The sequence below is a fragment of the Peromyscus leucopus genome, chromosome 7, assembly GCF_004664715.2.
Source record: "Peromyscus leucopus breed LL Stock chromosome 7, UCI_PerLeu_2.1, whole genome shotgun sequence".
Lineage (NCBI taxonomy): Eukaryota > Metazoa > Chordata > Mammalia > Rodentia > Cricetidae > Peromyscus > Peromyscus leucopus.
In genome coordinates, this window is record NC_051069.1 from 47,405,957 (window position 1) to 47,432,327 (window position 26,371).

The 26,371-nt window shown below is 42.8% G+C and overlaps 1 protein-coding gene across 2 annotated transcripts in view; it reads left to right on the forward strand.

Annotated features, from left to right (window-relative positions):
• Positions 1-23,568, forward strand: part of Dpy19l1 (dpy-19 like C-mannosyltransferase 1) — a 96,969-nt gene extending 73,401 nt beyond the window's left edge. The window contains exons 14-23 of one of the 2 annotated variants that reach the window (XM_028872565.2): positions 4,966-5,067; positions 7,039-7,110; positions 8,998-9,047; positions 12,833-12,857; positions 14,167-14,286; positions 15,497-15,671; positions 16,334-16,433; positions 17,464-17,589; positions 20,856-21,045; positions 22,332-23,568. In XM_028872565.2, the coding sequence (XP_028728398.1) occupies positions 4,966-5,067; positions 7,039-7,110; positions 8,998-9,047; positions 12,833-12,857; positions 14,167-14,286; positions 15,497-15,671; positions 16,334-16,433; positions 17,464-17,589; positions 20,856-21,012 (927 nt within the window). In that variant the 3' untranslated portion in view covers positions 21,013-21,045; positions 22,332-23,568. Of the gene's footprint in view, positions 1-4,965; positions 5,068-7,038; positions 7,111-8,997; positions 9,048-12,832; positions 12,858-14,166; positions 14,287-15,496; positions 15,672-16,333; positions 16,434-17,463; positions 17,590-20,855 lie in introns of both variants that reach the window. The other variant, XM_028872564.2, reaches the window with a different exon arrangement.
• The last annotated feature ends 2,803 nt before the right edge of the window (positions 23,569-26,371 follow it).

Here is a 26,371-nt window from a genome sequence, read left to right on the forward strand (position 1 = left end):
AATGTAGGAAGGAGTTGGATGGAATAGCTCCAGTCCCAGGTGTGTGGACTCTCGTTTCCTTTCTGTTGGGAGACAAACCAATTAAGACAGTGATTCAGACTGAAGCCACTGGGGACATTTCAGGTGTAGCCTCTTGTCCTAGTGAAGTGAAACGGCCGAAAAGTACAGTCAGTGCAGGTTTTCACCCAGGAGATGACGTGAGCGTGGCGGCGAAGGTCTCTACGCTGTAACATGAGGAACGGCAGTGGCTCCTGCCTTCTGAACACGCTGTTGCTGAAGAAGCAAGTGCCAGCCACCCCGCCCTGGGAAGGGCTGTGCCTCCCCTTCTCCACTCATTGTCCTTCTGGAGGAGCCTGGGCCTGTCCCTGCACCCGTCACTTCTCTCGAGTCTGAGGAGCTCATGGTGTTAGGGTTCGGGGATTCCCACTTACAAGTTTTAGGTGGGTCTCATTTCATCAGTGATGAATTCAAAACGAAACCAGAAACAAACAACAACAAAACATTTGTACTTCACAGGAAAGGCTTTTTTAGCAGAGTTTTACAGTTAGCTTGGAAAGGCCACATCTCACCTGTGAGATCTTATAGTTTGCCTGAATTGAGGAACTTACCGAGGTAGCATGGGGTCATTAAGCATTAGGTGGTGTTATCATGGTTGTTATTGTTGTAATTGATTGTGTACACACACGCACCCACACCATTTTTGTCCTTGTGGATTCACTGATGGTACTTAGGTTGCTAGGCTGGCGGATAGTGTTGCCGTGAGCTGAGGTGTGAATAACTCATTAGTTAATTTTGAATGCTGATTCTAGAGATTGCAATACATATCTTAATTTAAAACAATCCACTTAGGCTCCTGCTGGCTTAATTCAGGTGGAATCTGTAGTGCCCCTCCTTAGAGTCTGCCCCTCTCCCTTTGGGCAGTTACTGTCATACGTTGGCCCTCGGTGTGTTAGTGCGCGCAGCATAGGTTCTCATTATTGCTTCATGCACCCTTCTATCTTAAACGAAGAGAAACAGAACAAGGGGATTTATATCGCCTTTTGTATTTATCAACATTTTCTGCCATTTTTATTGCCTTTTCTTCTTGTGCTGGAGGAGGCTTGTTTACCCATAGGACTTACCCATAGGACTCAATTTTCTAATTTTTCATAAGCCAGGTCTCTTAGCAATGGGTTCTGTCGGGTTTTGTTTCTGTTCCAGTGTTTGGTCTTGGTTGGTTGTTGTGGTTTTTTTTTTTTTTTTCTTTCTCATTTTGCTGTTTATAAAATTGTTTGTTGACTGTAGTTTCTTTAAAACTTCTGGTCTTTATTATTTCTAAGAAGCCAATCAATATTCTTTAATAAATATTGATAAAATCACACCTTTCCTGCCTTCCATGCCCCTTTGCTTGTTCCTTGAAGGTCCACACCACCTTCTGCCCCATCAGCTGTGGGTTTGTGGAATGCTTGGACTCTCTTGGATCCTCTTGTACATGTGTACACTTCCCAGTCCTCCAGGGTTGTAAAAATGCCCATCCCTTAGATGGTTGTCTCACTGTAGCTTCTCACCGTAGCCTTTACAGCTAGCCTGCCCGTCTTCTGTTGACATCACTGGGATTGAAGCGGTGGGTTCTGGCGGGAAGGCTTTTATCTTTCATTTCCTGCTGTTGCTGAAGACAGCACAGATGTTTGTTTCTAATCTGCTCTAAATCAAGTTTTCAAAATTGGGCCTGCCACGCTCACAGAGACCATGCCATTGACCTGGCAAACTAAAGAATCCATAGTGGTGTTGATGGTGGATAGGACAGCCACACTCCCACTTCTTCAACCAAAGTTCATTTTTATCAGAAAATACAACTTGGTAGTTGTTAGATTAGAAGACTGTGGCGTGGTTGTTTGTGACACTTCTGTCATGTTATAGTTGTCTTGGGGGAGGGAGTTTCTGACTGACTCTTCCAAATCTACAAGCTCCCACATTCACTGACATCTCACATGGACCCAGTGTTGTGCTCCTGAAGCAAATCTCATTTGCTCATTGTGTTCTTCTGTAGACGGAGTTTCTCTGTGTCCTGGCAGCTGCTCCCAAATAACCACTCAGACTTATTATTAACTATAAATGCTCGACTGTTAGCTTAGGCTTGTTGTTAGCTAGCTCTTATAACTTAAATAACCCATTTCTATTCATCTGTGTGCTGCCCCAGGCTCGTTACTTCATGTATGTACTTTCCATCCTGCTCACTCTGCATCTCCTCTCAACTCCCAGGACTCCACCCATCTTCCTCCCAGCATCCTGTCTGGCTGTCCTGCCTAGCTACCTGCCAGGCAGCTCTTTTATTAAACCAATCAGAAGGTGCTTTGGCAAAGACACATACATCTTTACAGTAGACAAAAAGATTATTCCATAGCACTGTTTTTTCTTAATAGTGCTGAGTGTGGCTGGCTAGTGTTTTAAGAATATTGCCTTTAATCGTGATAGGTATTAGTCATAGTTTTCTTCCTGTAATGATTTTGTCTTCAGGATAGTGATAGCTTCCCACATTTTTGAAGATGGGTTCAGTCTCCTACTTTTGGAGAGTATTTGAGTAGAACTGCGTTCCCCTCTTAGACGTAGGCAGACAGCAGCACTGAAGCCTACAGTCATAAGGATTGTCTGTGTGAGGAGGTTTGCAGTACCAACTCGACTTTCTTGGGAACTTAGCCATCTGGCTGGCGCTTTGACGGGTGTCCTCAGGGCCACTTTGCCTGTTCTCTGTGTGCTACCGAGTGGAACATGCTTTTAGAATTGCATGTGCAAGTTTGTGTGTGTGTGTGTGTGTGTGTGTGTGTGTGTGTGTGTGTATGTATGTATATGGGAAATGGTCTTTTCTTATTAAACAATTAAATTTTCAACTTCTCTAACTTGACATTCTCCATGTATACCATGTATAGCATTGTGTGGGGAAGTGTTGGTACACTGTGGAGGGCTGAAAAGCAGCCTTTCCTCAGATAAATTGGTTGTTTCATGGCTGAAGCTCTTCACATCCATTCTCTGCACTTTGCAGCGGCATGTAAAGAGTCACTAGTGACAGTCAGCTGATGTGCAGTCCCTGCTGAGTTCCTCCCACCTACCTGCAGCTGTGTGTCCTCCAGCCACCCCTCCCCCACTCTGTCCTCTCCCCCACCATTTTTAACCACCCTTCTTTTGAGAGTCATTTTTGTAGAATCGAGCATGTAGGAAAATGTGGGGCTCTCTTGCTTTTGCCATTCTTATTTTCTGGTAAATTTGTCTTAATTATTCCTGTAAGTAGTGTTTTTTGTATGCTTTATAAATTTGCTTTCTGAGACTTTCTACATGATCTAAAGGTTTATTCAATTTTGGCCTGTTTAGTTTCCAGTCAAAAAGACTCTTATAGCCATTCCTAGATATTTCTAGTTTTACTGCATTTATGATTAGAGAAAATTTATATGAAATTTCAACATACTGTTATGACAGGCTATATATAAACACTTAATTTTTTTTATTGTGCTTAAGGAAAATGTGTGTGTTCTTCCTATAAAGTTTATAGTCTTTATTTATGGACTAATTAATTATATTGTGCTGATTTATGTTAAATTTTATCTTCTCTTGCTCCTGGAATAATGCTTAACACTTCCAGTGAATACCATCAGCCTGCCCATTTCTCCTGCAGCTGTCAATTTCATAGACATACATTTGGTAGTCCACATACAGGCCTGTGTCCTTTTGCCTTGCTACTCATTTCTCAGCAAAGTATTGTCTTTTCACAAGTTTTCCTATATCCCTATGTGTTTTTTACTTTGAATTTTTAATTTTGTGTGTGTGTTTTGGGAGGGATGGGGGTCGAGTTCTCTCTTTCCACTATGGTTTTGGGACTACACTCCGTTCATCAGTTTGCATGGCAAGTCCCTTTGCCTGAGTCTCTATGGCCTTTGAATTTAATTCTGTGAAATGCCTTGGTTACCACCCTAGGTTTTTGTTTCAAACTTACGTTGTTGATTTTCTTTTATGCTTTGGTGTGAACCTATCTTTGGTAGACAACATAATATTGTATTTGTTCCCTTAAGTCAGTTTAAGCATCTGCCCTTTAATTAGATAATTTAAACTCTGTGAATATGGCAGTTGCCTTTTGCTAGGAAGTTTTGCTTCCTTTTCTCTTCTCTCTGGCAGCTCCTGTTTCATCATGTTCCCACATCCTTTCTCCTCCACTCTCACCAGCTCCTGTGCTGTGGGGCCTTCGGCAAAATTGCCTCTTTTCCTAGGCTTTGCAAGTTTGGTGAATGTCTGATGTCTTCGAGCCTTCCTTTTCTCTCTATAAAGTGAAGGAGGCGAATGTGACCGCACGCATGCCCTTGTTGGCCGTCCGTCAGAGGCGCCTGTTATGCCAAGTCCTCCCATGTCTGCTACCTTTAAACTGTCTGCTAAGTCCCTTCTCAGAATTGAGGATCAGCCTTCCCTATGTACTCCAGACTGGTTTCCTATGTGGTTGTCAGAAGCCTTAAGAGTTCCTGGGCTCATACCACCTGGTAGAGAGCAAGGTGGGCCTGGAGAGCTGTTTTCCCAGGGTTGGCACCAATTTTGTTACCTTGGCTTCAACCCTCTCCTTTTTCATAAAGGATGTCCTGTTTCAGGATCCTCGTGCACTGTTAGCTTAGAAGAAGTCTAGCAGAAGAAAGCAAGCTAGGGAGCTCTTTTACCAGGTTTAGCACGGTGAGCAGAAAGCCTCAAGGGTAAAAGCCTTGGGCATTGTTGAGTGGGCGGTAGTAGACACTGGTAGGAAGCTTTGGGAGCTGTCACTTGCTGGCAGAACAGGGGGCACAGCTGTGAGGTTGGAGGAACAGAAGAACAGAACTTTCTTTAACATAAAAGCCCAGATTTGGAACAATGGACTTTTTCATACAGTGAAAACTATTTTTAGATACTGTTAAGATTAAAATGCATAATTATAATGTTTGGCTTAGTATAATGATTCCTGACTTTATTTCTTTCTAGGCTCATATTGGCAACTTATTAACATCAAAATTCTTCAGTTACAAGGATTTTGATACTTTACTGTATACTTGTGCAGCAGAGTTTGACTTTATGGAAAAGGAGGTAAGCTCTGACTTGCAATTTTGTTCCCTGGGCTTCAGCCCTTCCCTTTTACATAAAGGATGCCACGCTGTTTCAGGGTCTGCATGCACTATTATCTCAGCTTAGAAGAAGAACTTAGCAGCTTAATGCAAGCTTTACCCATTTGTATATTTATTTATGAACTTTTCCATGTTGGTAATTTGGAAATACGCATTCAGAATGCCCACAGTGCTTGGATGGGTGAGCACAGACATTTCCCCAATTGCTTCTTTTCAGAGACAACATTACACAGTTCAGTCAGGTTCTCGAGCTTGTAGGCTCCCACTCACTGTGTCGATATTTGAACGATCTCATTGCATTTAAATATCATTGAGCACAGGTTTTTCATATTAACATTTCTCCTTTGAAAACTTGATTCAGATATTTGATATTTATAGGAAAACCTGAGAGTGGGTAGTGGATTGTGAGACAGAATCCTGCAATGTAAATTAATGGTCTTGAACAAACACGTCCTATTCTTTGTGTTATAGTCTACTAGTTTCTAGTAGTATATTTGCAAACAGATATTGTGAAGACAAAATGAGATTTCACACAATAAGGTGCTTTGAAATATTATTTTCAATACTTCATGGGGTAGTTTTTTCAACAAGCATATTTATATTAGCCTTGGAAGCACCATCCATGTTGAATTCCTTTATTGCTGTTTATACCTGATACATTTTCCTCTGAGGCTACATATGTGTAGGAATATACTAAACTGGCCATCACTTTATTGACATATTTATTTCTCCTATAATCCCACTCTGATAATTCTATGTCCTGAGTGCCAGGTCAGCAGCCTTCAGTGTAGACTTATCTGTTCTTAGTCAAGTGTGCCTTGATGGCTCCAGCTGCATGTTGGTCTTCATTCATCCTATTTATGTTGTTGATACACAATAGCTGATAAAAATATACAAATGATAGTGAGAAAAATCAAAGGAAGAATATCTTGTAGGGTCTTAAAATACCAGTTGATGGGAAATGAAGAATCCTTCAAGAAAGTGGTAAAGACAATAGAAGGTAAATATAAGCAGAGAACTGAGAGGTTGTAGGAGGGGCTGGAGATGACTGAGAACATCATGCATGCTGCTGTAACCCAAGAGTGGTCATTGCCAGGTCTAGTGAAATAAATTGTGTGTTGAGGCATGGCACGACGTCATTCAGCTTCAACAGAAAGCCAGGCTCTAGTGTGCTATTCCTGTCTCCGTGTGCATCTGAATTCAGGGACAGTGCTGCCGAGGCAGTTGAGGGCCTGTCACCTGAGGGAGTGCATATACATCAGTATAGTAGGGAAAGAGACAAACCTTGAATGCTAGTCCCGAACAGTTCCAAACTGACCGGGAAAGATGCTTAAACATGTAATGGAGTAAACAGAGGAGATCTTTCCTATAATTGACTCACCAAAGTGAAAGAGCCACATCCCTGTAGTGGCTCAACTGGGGGGGTAACTGAGAGGTACACAGGACTGTGTTACTAAATACATTTTTATAAATGTATCTGTCGATGAAATATAAAAATTAGATTTGTTACCTTCGTAAACACCGGTCATTGTCCAGTGTATATTTGTGTATAAGAAAAAGAAATACAATGGGAAAGAATGTACATAAAATGCACAAGGTAGCTTGTTCCATGTAAATAAGCACTGTTTGCTTGGATGGATAGTGAGGTATGCAGTTAGACAAATAGTGTGTGAAGAGAAGACTCTCTGGTTGCCTTTCACATGAGTTTTGGGGACTGTATTTTTAGTGTTTTCAACTCAGCACTGGTGAAATGTGTTTCTATGGAAACATGCTTTAATTTCAGTGATGGGAGTCAGTGGATAGATTCGATTCTTGGTTGATGAATGTTTGCATTTCTCTACTTATGCTTTTAGAAATTCACCCATTTCATCATTTGAAAAGAAGTTTTGTTTGGCTAAAACATTTCCTTCTAACAAATACCCCTCAATTTTAGACTCCACTGAGATACACGAAGACACTGCTGCTTCCTGTTGTCCTTGTCGTGTTCGCTGTGATTGTTCGAAAGGTGCGCTCGCGGCGGAATGCCCTGTACAATTGAACATCTTCTTGTTTTGTATAGTACTTAGGGATATTTGGCTACATGATCACAGGGTAGTTTTGTACTGATTTATTGAAACATTCTGTATTTTCTTACCTGACGGCCTTTGATGAATGCTTACAAATCTTAAAGATACTCTGCTCCCTGCTAGCCTAAAATAGACCCAGGAAAGAATGGCTTAGGTTCTGATTGTGTATTTCAGAAGTCATGTCTAGAGGTCATAATTGACCGAGATACAAGTTCATCTACCTATGTCTGTTATTGGCTGGATTTAATGCTAAGTAATATTTTCAAAAACATTTAATATTTAGCTGTTTTTATATGATAGATGAGCAGTTTGCAGTTACTCCTGAATGGGGTTTATTATTAATCAAATAGCAGACGTGGGAAATCGCAGTGTATTGATGAATCGGATCATTGCTTATGCTCCAGCTTTGCTTTGATAGTGAAATTCTAAGCCCTTGTGTAAACCAGGCGTGAGAAACATCAATCTTCTGTGAAGAAAAGCAGGTGTGGAACTGTTTCTTAAGTAACTTGTGAAGGCTCTAACTACATGAGATCTAAGAGATGAGATTAGCCTGCGATCGAAGACGAGATGACAAAGCCTAACAATTTATTGATCTCTAGTGATTTGGGTTAACACAGAGTATCTATCGGTGGGGTAGTGTGCACTGTGGCTACTGTTCACATCGTGTTTGTACTGTGCCTGGTACTCCCCAGACTATTCCCACAGCATATTTCGGTGTGTTACTCAGCCAGTGACTCATGGGGTAGACAGACACTGCCTTGGAAGATCACAGGTTGTTAGTAGCTCCTTTTGTGCCCATTGTCACCCCAGACTCGGTCTTAGCACCCTCCTCCTATACCAGACACCTGCTGGTCCTCAGCTTGGCACTCAGCATGTTTCAGCCTCTGCCGCTTTACTCGGTTCCATTGGTTCTATTGTGGGCCAGGTGCTGCACCTGCTTTGCACTTTTGCAGTGATTCAGACATAATAATCCTCAAAAATGATCAGATATTGACTGTCAAGAACCTATTCAGACTACAGTGGCCCGGCATGATAGCACAGGCCTTTACTTTTCGCACCTGAGAGACAGAGGCAGGTGGATGTCTGTGAGTTCTAGGCCAGCTAGAGCTGCACAGTGAGATGAGAAGACTCTGTTCAGTAAAACAAAACAAAAAACTACAGCTTTGATGGCCAGATGTGATGGAATATAGTAGGTCAGATGAACGAAGCGAAACTGTGACACTGTTTAGTTTAAAGAGCAAAAGATTCAAATAGAAGCTGAGTAATTAGTTTCAAATATTTAAGACCTACCATTTGGAAAATAAGACTTTGTTCCTTTTGGTGCCTTAGAAATATGGTCAATGATCAACTCCTGGAGATAGGACTTTTGACTGGGATGCATAAGACCAATCAATCAGGAGAGTATTAGAACCTCAGACAGCAGCCCAGTGGCTCCTCCGTGGGTTAAACTAAGGTGTGTGCAAGATGTTGTCTCTGAGACCCTGTGCCGTTTGTGTGTGTGATTAAGGGAGGTAGTGGCTGCAACTTCTGTGGGTGAGAAGGAGCAGGAGCGTCAGGGCCAGCAGAGCCACCTAATGTTTGTCCCCCTCAGGAAGACCATTTCATCCTTCTGAGCGCATTGCTCATGTCCTAAATGGGTATTGTAATTTTCCTAATAGGACTGCTAAATTAGACACATTTAAGGACTGTGCTAGTACAAGATAATGTTGAAATTATCATTTTCTGAGTGATCTCTTATCTCCATACTTCTCATATTTATATTAAGAGTTTTAATATTTATTTTCTTTATAACAGCTTTTCTAAAGTCTTTAAAAATCCATTTTCAGATTGTTAGTGATATGTGGGGTGTCATAGCTAAACAACAGACACATATAAGGTAAATATGCACTTAATTTTCTTACTTCCATTTATTGACTATTTGCTACAGTATGTACTTTTATGCTTACATGTTGTACACTTCATAAGTGATGATTTCTATTATCACTGTTGCTCTTCCTGTAGAGAATACTGTGCTCTGTGTATTCATTGTCAGTTCTCATCTGGAGAAGCCTGACCATGGCCCCCCACATCCCCTTTCTTGGAGGGGGACACAGCTTTGCCAGTTCAGCGGATAAAATAAATTACTCTGTTTGGGGGCCAGTAGGTTGCCATATTGAGAAATAGGGAAGTATGAAACTAGATCCATTCCTCATTTTTTACTCAACTTCCCTAAGAAGCAGTTTTAAAACATAGGTAAGCAAATATACCTAGAGAGAATGTACTGTAACTGAAGAAGTGAAAGGCCTTTCAGCAGGGTACAACACTTCTTCTATGCTGGCAAGGTTGACAACATCAACCAGAAGTACTTCAGTTTGATGAAAGTTGCCAGAAGCGTTATTGAAAGGAAAAGGACAGTTACAGTGAATGTTTGTGATGTGTGACTCAGGACTGATGACAGCCAGGGACACCTAAAGAACCTAGAAAAATTAATAGGAAAGTGTTGAGACACACTAGGAAATGAATGGAAGACACAGAAAAGGGAACCACAAGAAAAGTGAGTTTGCTTGTTTCCTCTCCACCACACTTGTGCTCCTTGGACCTTCTTATGCACTTCAACAATGGGAAGTTGCCCCTGTCTCTGGGGTTTGCAGGAGTCGAACCCTTTGCCCATTTGTTTCCTGCTCTCCCTTACAGCCTGGCTCTTTCCATAGCCAATAGGAAAGAGTAGTAGTTGAAAGGGTGAATATTTCCACATGACTCATAGAGGCTCAGAAAGGCCTACAGTCTGGGTGATGAAGACATTTTGAATACAATTGAAGTCTTTCTACTTGCCAGATTAGTAAGAATTGGTAATGTCTGGTGCTTGCATAGCCAGGAGAAATGGGTGTAGTTGGTTGTGGCAGGAAGCCATACAGTGGGCGTGCCCTTTAAGCCAGCAGTTCCCCGAGTGCACGTACATGCTCCGGAAGTGTTCACATGGATGGAGACAGTGGTCAAAGGTTGCTTAGCATGGTGTTGTGTATAATGAGGAAAGTTAACATGGTCAAAATATGTATTAGTACAGAATGGCATTATGGCCAGGTATAAAGTGAAATGTTTTGCCATCTTTATGGGAATAGTTCAGTCATACATCATTGGATTGTTTTTTAAAAAGTTAAATCATATACATATATGGCAACTATGCTTTTAACTTGTGTGCGCGCGCGCGCACACGCGCGCACACACATGAATTTTCTTTTATAACTTGAATTTCCTCACCTTTACACTATGCCCTGAGCTTCAAAGCTCTGATAACACATGGGGAAATCTTTTATGTCATCTAGAAACAGTTGGCTGTAACTGTGCCTTGCTCGTACCTGTGTGGATAAGCAGGAAAGGGGAAATGATTCTGGTATATAATGTCAACATTTCTCTTATCTGAGGTATTTTTTATTTTTATTTTTGGAAGAGTTTGGAAAAGCTTCAAAGTTAGAACCATAGTTCTAACTGTGTGCAACTCTGGAAAAGGAAAGTAAAACTTTTCATGGAAAAAGAGATCTGCCTCATCAAGAAGAGCTTTACTACAGAGGGAATTTCAGAAAACCTAAGCTTCGTGAGGTTTTCAGTTCAGTAGGGTTGAAGCTCTCTTGTGGAAAAGGGAATGACATGTTGACATTTCATTTTGCATAAGAACAAAAGTCATGCCATTATAAAATAGAGAGGGGAAGTGAAAAGGCTACATTTAATTTGGATGTGATCACCATTTAATGCTCTGTTCGTGGCCCTGGAGACAAAGGAGAGTAGCTGTGCCCTCATGTAGAAACTGCATCAGCTTGGAGGTCATCCTGAGTGCAGGCCTGTCTGTCTGGAGTGCTAGTCTTGGCTTCCTTGCCATCTGTGGGTATGACTGACGATTGTAGCCTGTTAACACATCAGATGCTCGGGAAACAGAGAGGGAGTCTTTGCTTGGAATGAGTGAAGAAGGGACATTCCACCACCTTCCGGTTTGGCCTGTGTATTTGCTGAAACCAACGCATACACATCTTTTGAGACTCGATTCCCAAATCAGATTGTGTTCTGCCTAGGTTGGGGAGGATGATCACTGATACAGATGTTCATCTGTGTTCAAGCCTTGGGAACAGCTCTGAGTTTCTCAGTGTTCTCTCTGTCAGAAAGCTTCCAGATCTGTCTCTCCTCTCTGACACCTCCACTCCCCCAACAGATGGTCTCAGAAGCTGTGAGCTTTGACTCTGCTCTTAGATCCATACCTACCTAACAGTATGCAGCTTTTGTCATTGTCCTGTTTAGAATCATATTCAGACTTTGGCTGTTCCTGCCCACCCTTACCTCCCTGTCACCACTGCCTTCCTGGATTACTGTCTCCTGACCCCTCACCTGCCGTCAACCACTCCTCTCTCAGTCTTTGCCTTCTCTCTTCTCCAAGCATGCCATCTTCATGGCTGGCCCAGCAGAACCTCCCTACACTGGACCTTTTGATCCTGTCTGCTTTTTGCCCCCTGGGTCTCTCAGTCTTCCCGCCTCAGACCCCACTCAGGTATCACTCAGTGTGGATGAGACTGAGGAGCATGTGCCTCTCTGGGTACTCATGTTCCTGCGTGGTACACCATTTCCTGTTCTTTACAGTTCTAGCCACTGGGAGACAAAGTCTTGTTTGCCCTTTTTTTCCCTCTTTGACTTATATCTAAACTGAGAGGATAAGGATTTGTTCTGTTTTGTTGTTCCTCTGTCTATCTCCTATGTGTTCAGTACTCAGTGAACTTGAAGAGATGGATGGATAGATCCATACCCTAGACTCTTGCAAGTCCCATTTTAATGGGGAAGGGGAAGTGAGGTGATATGCCAAAAACAAGTGTGAGCCCTGTCTCCTCTAAGATAGGCAGTGGGATAGGCATGGCCACGGAATGGGCACTGGTGTAGGACACAAGCTTCTCTGGTGGCTTTAGGGTCAGTTAGCGTATGAGCAGGTCGTTGCAATCAGGAGAGAACAAGGAGGAGGTAGCTGTCCAGGGAGAGAAGTGGGGCCATTGAAGGAGCTGCACTGCAGATGATGGAATGAGAGCATTGCAGAGGGACCTCATCTGCTTTAGACTGAAGCAAAGGAGTAGGCAGCTTGCTGGCCCTTTCTGTACTGCTCTTCTTGCTACTGTGGGAATTGATGGAGGACCAGGAAAGACGAGGGCAGGACTTGTCAGTCTCTAAGCACATAACCAGATTTTAAAAAAAAAAAAAAAGCATGTTCAAGCAAAGCCAAGGGCAGATGCTACCCCTGTTTTGATGTTAAACCCCTGGTGCTGAGAAGACTGCAGTGCGGCTTCTGTGGCCCTGTCGTCTCTATTGCAGCGTAGTACCTAGAGCTCAGGGCTCACTAGGGAACGAAGCAGGTACATGAGCTGTGAAGGCCTCACAGTTCTTCACTTGGTGCCTTGAGTGAGCTGGTGTGCACACCGTGATTATTGGCATAGTAAATGTGTACCTAGTCAGACACACATTACCATTTTAAAAACAGACTGTCCTAAATGGCTGTACACTAGTGTTGGGATAAAACTTGCAGTTATTTTGATTTACTGATATGCGTCTGGGGGGAATACTATAGAAGTTGTCAAAAGCTCATATTTGTAGATAAAAGAACAAATAAAGGAAGTGAGTGCCTCAGTAATGAATCATTTTTTTTTCCTGTTTCAGAAAACACCAATTTGATCATGGAGAGGTAAATATTTAACATTACTAAGACTTTACTTATTTTGATATATATTTGTGGATTTTGTTTTATACTCCTGATATCTAGGTTTATTGACATTTGTCATTAATTTATCTTTAAGAGTGTTTGGTGTGTGTGTATGTGTGTGTGTGTGTGTGTGTCGGAGGGAATGTTAGAAGCTAATTGGGTGATTCTTTTGCTGAAATGATAAACACTTTTGGTCTGTGAGTGAGTCCTTACAGTAATAGCGGTTTCTAGAGCCCAGTGTATGTGAGGCAGGTGTGTGAGGTGCCATTGCATGGTGGAATGCCATCGTTTTCTCCACGTACCTTGTCCTGAAGCTTCAGAGGTGTGACTGGCTTCTGTTCCCACCTTCCTGAGATCGGTCAGCTTCCACACAACTCAGGGTGGAGCACTGTGGTTGAGTGGCAGTGGCCTTCATTCCCTGACCACCTCCATGCCTTGGTCTGATGGCAGAAGAAAGGCAGATCCAGACCTCAGGCTGTGTGAACTGCAGGCTTGGCTATGAGCACAGTTGCACAAAGGCTTGACTCAGTAGCTCTCTAAATTGAGGCAGCCGGAAAGTACATTTTAACCATTTCTCTATGCCCATAGATTTTAACCATTTCTCTATGCCCATAGATTGAGGCAGGTGATATCTGTATGGCCCCTCCCCCTACCAAGCCAGGGCCCAGCTCAGAAAATGGGGGGGGGGCTATAAGAGTCAGGAGTCAGGGAGGACAGGATAGGACCCCTGCAATCCCGAACACACAGTGGATGTGGTCACCTGTACAGGCTGTCTGCATTCTAGCATGGATGGGGGTGGGGGGGTGAGGGGGGCGGGGGGCTTCTGAGCCTTCACCCCTAACTGAGAAGCTCTTGACAGTTGATGGCTTCTAAGGGAGGGAGGATCCGTTTTCTTTAAAGATGTGGCCCCTGGTAGGTCCACAATGCTCCAGCAGATGGTCTCAAAGCCATGAGAAGAAAGAAGGTGGGGGAGAGAAGGGAGAAGGGAGGGGTGGATGTGTGTATATACAGGCAGCACAAATTAGACTCTAGGTTTTTGTTGTTGTTTGTTTGTTTTCTAAAGGAGGACACAAAGTTAGGGTGTAAAGTGTTTGGGGATGTGGATCTGAGAGGTGCTAGAGGAAGAAGTGGGGAATGATTGTGTTCAAAAATGCCTCAGTTGAAATTCTTAAAGAATTAGTGAAACTATGACGTAGAGTCATCTGGGAAGTCATGTCTGCATGTCCAGATGAACAGTATATTCTTGATGTGACGGATGGTAGACACGGGCCCCTGTCTTCCCTCCCTGCAGTTGGTCTACCATGCTCTGCAGCTGTTAGCCTACACAGCGCTCGGTGTCCTGATCATGAGGCTGAAGCTCTTCCTGACACCGCACATGTGTGTGATGGCGTCCCTGATCTGCTCCAGACAGGTAACTTGGCAGGGACGGTGAGTGTTACCAAGTGGTCCTGAACTAGAGCTGGCTGGCAGCCTTCATTACCAGTGTAGCTCTTCTGGGTCTGTACACAGCTTCCTAAAGCCAGTGGCCCACGCTGATCATGGCTGCTCTTCTACTGTGTAGAACTGTCCTTGGCAAACAGCAAGTGCCAAATCATTGCAGACTGGGTCACCTGTAATCAGTACAGGTGCTGATAGAAAGTACTATAGTTCAACTATAGAATTTTTTTAATATTTATATCACATAATTTCTAAAAATGGATTTCAAGTTATCTTTCAAATTATATTGTCTTATTCAGAATCAAGTTTTAAAATGTTTTTTGTGGTATGTACATTTGTATGTGTGTCCCCAATTTTACTCTAAAGTTTAATTGTCCTTGACTGTTTACTCTTATCTGTCATGTAATTATATTCAGAGAGTTTCGTTCCTCTGTGGTATTGCTGTCTCATCAGTCAGCCCGCAGAGATGCAGAAGCATCGCCTCTGTTAACTGCAACGAGGTTTACGAAGCTTGAAATCCAGCTCCCAGTCAGGCAGGGATGCTCATGGAAGAGAACAGTGGACAGTGCTGTTACTTAGTGTGGACTGCTGTGTGGGCTCCAGGCTCCCATCACCATGCACACGCTGTGTTAGAGAGGCCCCAGCTCCCTCATTCAGTTGGGACAGGAAAGAAAGCTGGTAGCAAGTCCTCCATCTGGACTCCCATCCCACTAATGTGTACCGGGTTCTGAACTTAGGACTCTGCCCTGGGTTAAGCTTGCTCCTGCTGTGGTACTGGAGATCAAACCCAGGCTCACAGGCAAGTGCTCTACTTGTGAGCTGTGTCCCTAGCCTGTCCTGAACCCACTTATAAATGGGCTCTCATTTCTGTTTGGCTGGACCTTGTAAATCAAGCAGGTGATCTGGCTCTTCTTGCAATGCTTCTTGGGCTGCCCCTCTTGGGGCAGAATTGTTTTGATGCTAAAGATCATTGTTGAAGGACTCTTTGCTGGGCCAGCAAGGTGACTCAGTGACCTGAACTCAGTCCCTGGAATTCTCGTAAGGTGGAAGGAGAGATCAGGTTCCACAGAGGTTGTCTTCTAACCTCTCACCCTCCAACGGGTTGAGTTCTTCCTCAGGATGGTTTCTTCCTGGAACACACTGCTTTGCCCTAACAGTGACCGGTGTTTTTGCTGTGATTTCAGCTGTTTGGATGGCTCTTTGGCAAAGTGCATCCTGGTACTGTTGTCTTTGCTGTATTAGCAGCAATGTCCATTCAAGGTTCAGCAAACCTACAAACCCAGTGGAACATTGTAGGGGAGTTCAGCAATCTACCACAAGAAGAGCTCATAGAATGGATCAGATACAGCACAAAACCAGGTAAAAACAAGAACACCCTGTTACTTTTTATCTAGCCAGGATTCTTTTTCTCCATAATTATATGTTACCACAAAATCTTATCCTTGTTTAAAGGATCTGTTACTACTGGCTACATGGCTTAAAGGGGGATTCTGTACAACCTTAGTAATTTATTTTGCTATTTTTATAAATTTAAATTTATAAAAGTTTCCCAAAGTTGTAGGTGCTACATTTAGCATGATTTTGTTATGTTTGTTTCCTTAATAGAATTTCAGTATTAGCCTCCCCATTCCCTCTTACTGGTGACATGCTCTTTAATCCACATGTTCCTATGGAAACTTTTTGTCCCAGTGTGAAGTGGTTGACTCTTTCAGAGTTACTTGATACTGTGAAATGTTCTTAGTCAGTTGGATGCTGCTCCCCAAGATACTGAAAAAGGAAAGAGAAAGGAATGTGATAAGCACTCCTCAGCGCTGATGAGTGTTCCCCAAGCCCGGCTGCAGATCTGCACTCTGCCAGCTTCCTGGCTTCATTCTGCTGCTGCCCTTGAACCTGTAACTTGTGACACCCCCGCCCCCGGGCCCCAGGCGGCTCTGTTACTTGTGACTTAGCTGGGCTCTCCCAAAGGAAACCCCTGCTGATGCTTGCCCAGCGTGTTCCTGAGACCATGTTGTTGCTTCCAGATGCAGTGTTTGCAGGCGCCATGCCCACCATGGCGAGTGTGAAGCTCTCTGCTCTGCGGCCTGTGGTGAACCACCCTCATTATGAAGATGCAGGTCTGAGGTTAGTGTGCAGACTCATGCGGGAAAGGACAAGTGCTCATGCAGATGGACAGCGAGTGAGGAACCCACAAGAGTGGAGTGTTTCACAGAAGATAGGGTCAGCAGGGTTATTTCAGAGTCATTCATGGGGAAGGAGATTCTGAAATAAGATGCCTGGGCTAGAAACAGAACTGTCTGGGCTCAATGGTGCAGCAAAGCTGTTTTCTTTGTGTTGTTTCCTGTTCTGCAGAAAGAAAATCCAGTCAGTTGTCCAAGATAGCTAGGCCTCCCCATGCCGTCATCCACAGTTGTCCTACATTCCAGTTTAAGGATTTTAGTGACACCTCCTCCTTACAGGCTTTTTTCTTGAAATCTGAGGAGTCATTATTCTGCTCTGCTTTTATGAAATTGTTTGCTGTAATGAGCTTAGATATTTTTGATGGTGTAAGACTTGTTTTTCCCATAAACGATGCCTTGCATTCTCCTAGAAGAGGTGACGATTTAATATCAATGTACTTCCTAGAGGAGATAAAGCTATTCATTTCCCAAATGATCAGATGAATACTATTAGTATATTGTTTTGCATAACAACAGGGTATAGATTTTATAAATAAAAAGCTTTTTCATTTTAAAAAATCCATTTCAATGAATGAATTTCCAAAGCAATTTTATAGAGTGAATTTTTCTTAAATCTAAAAGTCAAGTGGGGAGCCTGTGGGCTGCTGTGCCCTTGGCCTTTTTTAGCATTGCTGGGGTGTTTGCTCTCAGCCCTGTCTGCAAACAGGGTTGCTGGACAGTTAGAAACAAAAGCAAGTGAACAAAGAGAAGACAGAGTTTGGAAATGTGGGCTTGTATTAGAGCCACGCCCCTTCTTCTAGGCCCCACAGGCGAATTCTGCCTTCCAGTTGTCTGCTCACCCCAACCCCCTTGCAAACTCCTCCAGGGTGTCTGCACCTCTTCCTCCTCTGGAGTGTGCTTGCTTCCAGATAGTGTTGAGTGTATCCTTTTTAGTCTTGAAAGATTGTTTGCCTACTTACTTTTTTTTCTTGAAGAGCCCGAACAAAAATTGTGTATTCGATGTATAGCCGCAAAGCAGCTGAAGAAGTGAAGAAGGAATTGATGAAATTGAAAGTGAATTACTACATTCTTGAAGAGTCATGGTGCATAAGAAGATCCAAGTGAGTATCCATACAATTAATAGTTTATAGTATGAGTCAACACCTGTACATAGTCAGATCTTTTTACTCATTATAGAAATATACTTTTAAATAGTGATATGCATGTATATATTGCCTAAAACTAAAATATACCCATTTTTAAATAGGTAATTGTAGATGAGTTTTTATAACCTTTTACATTTTCAAAGAAAACTTTCCTTAATTCTAGCAATGGAAGTTAAATAAAGTTAAAATAATTATATTGAAAAGGAAATCATGCAGGTTCTCACTGATGCTTTTTTTTTTTTAACCTTTTTTTCCTTTAATAACGAATGTTGCTCTATTGTCTAGCCTGGCTCTGAGCTGTCCTTAACTGATGCTTCTAATTCAGCCTTCTGAGGATCTAGGCTTATGGACATACACCACTGTGTCCACTGTCACAAATGCTAGTGAAAGATGGGGCTGGCCACTGAGGGGACTTGCAGAATGTCAGTAGCAGGTGTTACAAAGACAGATGGGGCTCCTAAGCCAGTTCTTTGCCCCTTCACTTTTCCCCAGCGTGTTGGGCTCTGGAAAACCAAGATTAGGTTTATGAATTCTCAGTTGTCATGTTCTCTACCACCCAAAGTGTGGTGACAGTTCAGCCTTGATGTGTGTGAGAACTTTAAGGGTGGAAGCCAAAAGCCCAGCCTTACTATTCTAGGTCCGAGGTCCTCAACCTTCCTAATGCTGTGACCCTTTAGTATAGTTCCTCATTTTGTGGTGACCCCCAACTATAACATTATTTTCGTTGCTACTTCATAACTGTAATTTTACTGCTGTTATGAATTGTAATGTAAATATCTATGTTTTCCGATGGTCTTACGTTACCCTATGAAACTGTCATTCAGTAACCCTCATAGGTCATGATCCATGAGTTGAGAACCACTGTTCTAGGTGTTCTGCTCTGTAGCATCCAATGTTAATAAGGCTATTCAAAAAGGTGCAGTGGGACCTCTAAGTGGGGGCTGTCACTGGTAGGCTCTCTGGCAGTTAATCAGATGGAAGCAAAGTGAAAAATTATGTCTGGTACACAATGAACATTTACTAAAGGGAGGCAGGCCAGTATGGCGTTGGCTTATGGCAGCAAAGTGGGAAGCGACCACAGTGTCCACCCAGGAGAGAGGCCTTCAGTAATCCGGAGCTCGAGCTGCCAGCTAGGAAAGGTGCAAATGGCTCTTTGTGCACCAAGACACAGAAAACAGCACATTGTATCCTCAGTTCTCTGGGAGCAACTCAGAACTGCCCCGTCCGTTTATGTTGTGTGTGAGTGGGAACACGGGTCAGAGCTCTAGCAGGATAGTTAGATGCTCATGTCCATAAATAGTGCTCTGAGAAATGATAGTCAGGGCTAATGGATGTACCTGCCAAGTGGTGAATGTTGAGCTGGCTAGTCACAAAGGATAAGAATAAATGGAACTTGGACTTCCTAGAAATATTTTCTTCTCATTAAAAAAAAAAGAAAGAAGAAAGGGAGGGAGGTAAAGAGAAGAAGGAAGGAAGGAAGGAAGAGAGAGAAAAAAAAGAAAAATTAGAAAGAAAAGTAACTATGACAAAACAGCCATGATCAACTTTCTATAATTTTTTTCTCTTTTTCTTCTTCTTTTTCTTGTTTATATTGGGAATTGAATGTAGGGCCTCATGCATGCTATTAAAGCAGCACTTTTTCCATTTTCTTGTTTTGAGATATCATCTCAGTAATTTGCTCAGGCTAGCCCTGAACTTGAGATTGACCTACTTCAGCCTCAGATGTAGGTGGGATTATAGGCCTGTGCCACCAGCACCAGCTTTTCTTTTTCTTCAGATCTTCCAAAGCAAGTAAAAATAGAAGACCAGACTAGCCTTGAACTCACAGAGATCTGCCTGCCTCTGCCTCCCAAGTACTGGGATTAAAGGTGTGCGCCACCATGCCCATCTACTTACATTATCATTTATAAAATATATCATTGGCTGTGCCTGGTAGCACACATGTAATCCTAATATTCCTGTACTTCAGACCTTGGGACTCTGAGACTGGAAGGTTACATGTTTAAGGCTATCCTAGGTCACATGATGATTTTTGGGGGGAAAAGTACATCATATTTGAGATTTCATTTAGCTAAGATGTAAGCTTACCACTGTAGGTCTCAGAAAGTCTATATATCCAGAAATGAGCTCAAACTGGGCTGTAGGAGTATTTCTGGTGGTTTAAAAAGCCAGCATCCCTCAGGAAGTTGTGAAACCAGTTCACATCTGCCAAAAGGAGTCATTTCCCTCACCTCTGTCAGAAGGGACATATGCCTCTGTTGGCAAGCACATGTGGTTGCATGCCAAAGCCCATGCTGTGCCGGCGGGCTCCCTCACTGTCTTCTCACAAGTGTGCGTCTCACCTGCTAGACATTTCCAAGTCCACACAAGCGTCCTGGCCCTTCTCTTCAGCTCCTGGTCTCTCTGCCCTGTGTCCCAGCTCTGTAACTCTTCCCTCACTATTCTCTCTTGCTGTTCGTGTTCCTCTCACAGGTAGCCCTGGCCATGTCCAGTCTGCTTTTTTCTCTCTCCGCTCTGGACTCTGGATATTTTTTTTCTCTTTTACCTACAATTAAAGCCTTAACCATGCCTTGGAGTGGGTGTATTGGCAGTTTATTTGATGTGCCCCTCTCGTAACAATCCCAATAAGACTTTCTTTAAATTGACTCATTTTAGAGTATAACGGATACACCTTCCCTGTGAACTAAGCAAATTTCATCATCTTTAAAACTAATAATTTTGTGCATTGTGCCTGGTGCTGTAGATACTTAACTGCCCTCAGTCTGCACATTCTGAGTGGCGAACCAGTGCATGGGCATCTTCCCCCTTCACACAAGTGGAAACCCACTGCAAACCAGTGCATGGGCATCTTCCCCCTTCACACAGGTGGGAACCCACTGCAAACCAGTGCATGGGCATCTTCCCCCTTCACACAGGTGGGAACCAACTGAGGGAAAGTAACCATGACAACACATTCTTGACAAGTAGCAGAGGCCGAGCTTCCGAGGGCCTCTGAGCTGAAGCCCTGTATTCTGTAGGTCTGTCCTTATATACCCTGTTGCTGTGTTTCCCATGTCCTAAAGGGGAGCTATGGCAGCTTACAAAAATAAAGGATTATGCGATTTTAAATGATATAATGTAAGTAGGAGAGCTGAACTGAAATGAGGTGCGTGGGCAGTGTTCTGTGCTGTGTGCAGTTGGATAACATGCATTGATTTTCACATGTGCATTTACTTGTCTAGGCCTGGGTGCAGCATGCCTGAAATCTGGGATGTGGAGGATCCAGCCAATGCTGGGAAGACACCCCTGTGTAACATCTTGGTGAAGGAGTCCAAGCCTCACTTTACCACAGTCTTCCAGAACAGCGTTTACAAAGTCCTAGAAGTCATCAAAGAATGACTGCCATGTGCACCGGCTCCAGAGACCGCATCAGTAATGAATGGCTTTACTGCTTTGCCACTAAGTCGTGTATCGTTTTCACTCAGATTGCAAAACCTTTAAAAGTCTTTCAAAGTAACTGTTTTCAAATGGAAAACATTTTATTTGGTCAATTTGTCATTCTGATTGTAAAAATGACTTACATCAGATCAATTAATTACTGTTTCAGTGCACCTGTTAAAATTTGCTATGCAAATGAGTATATGCTTGTACTTCATTTAAATATTTGTGTTAGAGTGAACAAAGCCATCTGTGTAGAAATACATCATGGGTCATGACAAAGATGATATGAAAACATAGTTCTTTCTGAACTGTTGAGGGCCTGTTAACTCACCTCGCTTCTTACTTACCTCCTGGTCTTACCTCTGGACACTCGGGTGACTCTGTCCCAATCTTGTCAGCCCATCTCACCATGCGTCCAGGTGCAGCTGGCCTCTGGGTCCCCTGCACATCCCACTTCCTGGTGCTCTTTTGTTCTGTATGGCGCTTGTGAATCAAGTGTTCCTGCCCATTGTTACCCAGACTCCTGGATGTGGTGGGAGGACAGCTCCTTAGTTCCCAGCCATGTGGCATCTGCCTCTTCCCACACAGACTTTTTGTCTCCCAAATAAATGCTATCTTGTCTTTAGGTTGATTAGCAAGTGCTTATTCTTGGTTTAAAAAAATTAGTAAATGTGTATTTTTCTCATTTTTAGTATTAATCAAATATTATATTTTAATATTTTTAATCCATTTAAAATTTTTTCATGATTAATTACAGTTTTAAGAAAAGCTATTTTGGACAACCTCAAATATAATGCATCTAGATCCTAATATATATAGAGACGTAGCTTATGGTAGACTGTAGTATATGGTAATTTTTCTTTACTATTAAGATAAAACATAACTAACTTTTCTGTCAAAATGTAAATGAATAATGATAATAGAGTTTTTCTATTTTGCTTTCAAAATTGCCTGTCTTTAATGAGACAAAGCCTTAAGCCTTATAATTTTACCTAAAATAAAAAATTCAGTATGAGGAATGAGTATGTTCAGTCTTCCCCATTTTTTCTTCCTTGTTTTTTTTTGTTTGTTTGTTTGTTTTTTGAAAAATTTCCAAACATGCTTTGAATTTCTTATACAAATTTTGTTTCTTAGAAGTTAATTTGTATGAAATGGGATTCTTCAAAACCATGGATCTTCATTGTTGTAAGAAATGGTTTTCAGGTTTTAAATTCTAAGCAAATTGTGACCATGGCTGACTACACATTTAATTACAGTCTTCTCTTTATTAACCACAGGCTGATTAACCTCAGTGTGGATTGCCCTTGAGACTGGAGTCCTCAGGGATGGCTTCCGGTGCCCACTCCTGGCAGCCACAGAAGAGCTGTTCTCTTTCTGCCTTCCTACCAGAGCCCAAGGACAAGCTTGTCTGGGGGAAGCGCGGGCTGCTCTTATTGGTCACCCTGCAAAAGACGGCATGTGAGATTGAGTGGCCTCACTGTCCCCAGAGCCAGCCTCACCTCCCAGGGTCTCCCTCCCTGGAGCTGCCCAGGGACTGTCCTTCCCAGTGTCAAACACTCGGACTGTGCTTCCTCACTGGGAGCTTAGTTTTGTTTATAAGCTTTTACCAATTCAGTAAACAGGGAAGCGGCTGGAGATAGGTGGTTAGGAGTTTCAGTGATGGGGCAGTGATGCAAGGAAGTGGAGGAGGGCTGCTGAGGTTGGAGAGGAAGAGTGGGCATGGGCGTGAGGGGGCGTGCACGCCCTGCTCGTCCGCACTCGTTCTGCAGCCTGAGATGGCTGGTGTGTGTATACAGCAGTTAGACTTTTTTTTAATCACCTTTTTAAAGTTCTTTTCTATGCTTACCCTCTAACGGTTCCCTTCATAATAAGTTCATGTGTAATGATTGGAAATTCTGTACAGAGAAACAAAACATTAAAATACTATTAGAGCCAGTTCACATGCTGGGAAACATTAAAAGTAGTCTAAATTAGTTCTTTGCAGAAGCCTTTTATAACAGTATTTCTTAATGTAACTCCACCAGCAAGCTCTGCTTATATTTTAGGCAAGTCAGCTTGGAACAGAGGCCTTGGGGGTCCACTGCATATTTAGCCTCCAGCACATCCAGTAGCAGCCGGTGCTCTGTGGCATAAACACTTTTATGGCGACATGGAGCAGTAATAGATTCTGTGTAGCTGACAATGCAGCATTAAAGCTCAGTATTTTGCATATTTTTAGCATTTACAAATATTTTTGCTTTAGTGTGAGCAAAGTAAGGCAAGACAGGAGGCGATTGAAATAGTTATTGTTGTGACATTTTAAAAAAAGCTGGGTAATACTTCCATAAAAAATAAGCCTCTAAAATGCCTGACAGAAAATGTGTGCTGTTAAAGTAGGCCAATAGCATTAAGGAGAAAATAAAAGGATGTGTCCCAAATAAAGTGATAACTGCATAGGAGTATTGTATTTTTATGAATTTTATGCCCCTTGTTTACATGTACTATATATGTTAAATAAAAAATACATGAACATTGTACAACGTGTTTTCTTTGCCCGCTATTTTCCTTTGCACCCTGACTATGACCGTGCACATTTTCATTTCTAGTCAGATGGCCATGAACTGGTCTGCACCAAAGTGCAGGCCTCTTTGAAAAAGGATAGTCACCACAGGGCCCATTGTTGATGATAGGTGCTAGAATCATCCAAAACTTTGTTATGTGTATGGTCAAAACTACACATGTTCTGTTGTCCTTTTCAGCAAGGGACATATGTGTTGGTATAATTACAGAGTTGCTGACAGCTTTCCCCATACATTATACCACGGACAATTTGCTATAAAAGATTCCTCAAATTACAGTCCATATATGTGTGCATTATTTTTTATCCTGCTCAGAAGGAAGGCAGTTTAGTTGTGTTCATCCATGTAGAACTGACTTTCTAACACAGTTGCACTTTGATTCTGACATCTCATGGAAAATAATGTTCTCAAGCTAGTAGTGGCCATCAGAGATACCTGCAAAGTCTGCAAGTGGCCCTTCCACCGAAGTTCCTCATTTGGCTGGTCTAAGATGGGGACCCCAGGAGTTACATTTTTGTTAGCATATAGTAGTTATACATGATGGGCTTCATTTTGATATTTGCATACATGAATATGTTTGGGTCACTTTCACCCATCCGTTGTCCTCCCTTGTCCCCTCCCACTCCCACTGTTCCTTTCCTCTTCCCAAAGTGTCCCCTTCTACTTTGATGTCTTTCATGTGTGTGTGATTCAGTGTATTTATATAGGTGTTTATAACTTCATAAGAGCATGGGTGAGGGATTGATTACAAGAGCAGGGGCAGTTCCCAGAGGCTAAAGACTGGAGAAACTGTCCCTTTGCCAGCCTAGTAACTGCCTGGAGATCTTCAGGGGTGAGTGGGACCTCTGGAGCCCTTCCCATAGCAGTTGTTAATTGCCTCTAAGTAATCAGGGAGAGGTGGACCCTATGAGTCCTCCCTCCCCACTTCATGACAAAATGATGGGTCCAGTCTTGTGTAGGTTTTGTCAGTGATCACAGCTGCCAAGAGTTGAAGAGTGTAGTGGCCTTGCTAGGTCCTGAAGATGGTGTTCCACGTTGTAAACACCCTCCCCCATCTCTTACATTGTTTGTTCCCCTTCCTGTTTCAAATGTTCCCAAACCTGGAAGGCAGGGATAAAATGCCCCATTTATAGATTAGCATTCAGGAGTCATGTATTCTCAACATCTACCAGTCCTGAGCTTCTGTAGTAACTGCAGCCCAGTGCAAAAGGAAGATCCGCTAACTGCAGCATTCGTCTATGGGCATAATCCTGTTCAGAAGCAAATTGACAGCTAGACTGTGTCCATTTAGCAAGAGCTTCCCCATGAGAGCCTTTCCCAGCCCTGGCTTTTGACTAGACTTGCAGCACCAGGCATGTGAAGCAGTTATCCTCAACAGCCTTGTCACTGTTGCACCACTAAGCCTGCCTTGGCCAGAAGCTCAGCCCTGTAGTATACAAGGGCCATGGGCATGGACAGCATTTTCCCTACCAACAGCTTGCATGGTATCTTCCAGCACCATAAAATCTTGCCAGCGGGAATGTGGGAGCCCAAGAAGGTTTCCTAATGAGATCTGAACTCGCTTTACCCAGCAGGACTGCAAAGGGGATGACTGGACCATGTGCATAGATACCAGTTGTTTGGAAGGGTCTGCACTTGGCTATGTGCTTTGATCTAGCAAGGTGTGTGTGTGTGTGGGGGCGTCTTTTGCTCCATCCCTTAACATTGTTATAAAAAGCACTTTTTTTTTTTTTTTTTTTTTTTTCAGAGACAGGGTTTCTCTGTGTAGCTTTGCGCCTTTCCTGGGACTCACTTGGTAGCCCAGGCTGGCCTCGAACTCACAGAGATCCGCCTGGCTCTGCCTCCCGAGTGCTGGGATTAAAGGCATGTGCCACCACCGCCCGGCTTAAAAAGCACTTTTGAAGAGACAGAAGGGGCCGGTGGATTTTGATCCAGGTCCTCTCGAAGTGTTTCTGTCTCTTTTCTTTCTATCTAAAATGTTTCTTATTCCTCTCTCCTCCTCATAGGAATCCTTTAAAAAGGTGGGAGCTGGCCTCCCACAGATGGTGCCTGAACAGAGACTTTCTTGGTTGTGGAGGAAGTTAAGCATGAGTAGGAAAGTAACCCTCGGAAAGCAGTTGGACATGTTTGGTTTTGTAGTAAAAGTGAGGGTGGTATTTTATTCTTTGGGAGTAAAAATTGTATATAGAAAGGATTAGGCTGCAGCGAGTGTCTCTCTCTAGGTTTCTTTTTTATTTCTATCTATTAAAATTAGATAAAAATATAGGGTTAAGTATAGGGATTTGGAGAAGAAACTTTGGGTAAGAGTAAAAATTTCCCTAGTGCCAACTGGGGCAGGGAAATAGTAAGCAGATCTTTGAAGATTCACTTGTAGAAAATTTAAAAACTAGAGGGGTTGAGGGGAACTACAACAAGTACAGAGGTTCTTGGAGTTCATAGAGTAGCTGTGTCCTTGGTTTTCCAACTATGGGACTCTGAACGCAGACTCCTCAGGGAGAATTGGAGTTGAAATGCAAAAATACTATGAGGAAAACTGGCCAGAAAAGATTCCTGTGGAAGCTTTCAGCCCGTGGGCATTAATTTGGAACAGCTTAGATCTAAGCCGTAAGACATGGGGGAATTTTCCTGAGGCATACGCGGGTGAGACAAAACCCTCTGCTCCACCAGAAGTGACTGAAAACACTTTACAGCACTGAATAATCAGGGTCAGTTCTCTCTTGGCCATGAAGCCAAGTTTAGAGAACAGAAGTCTTGGGATG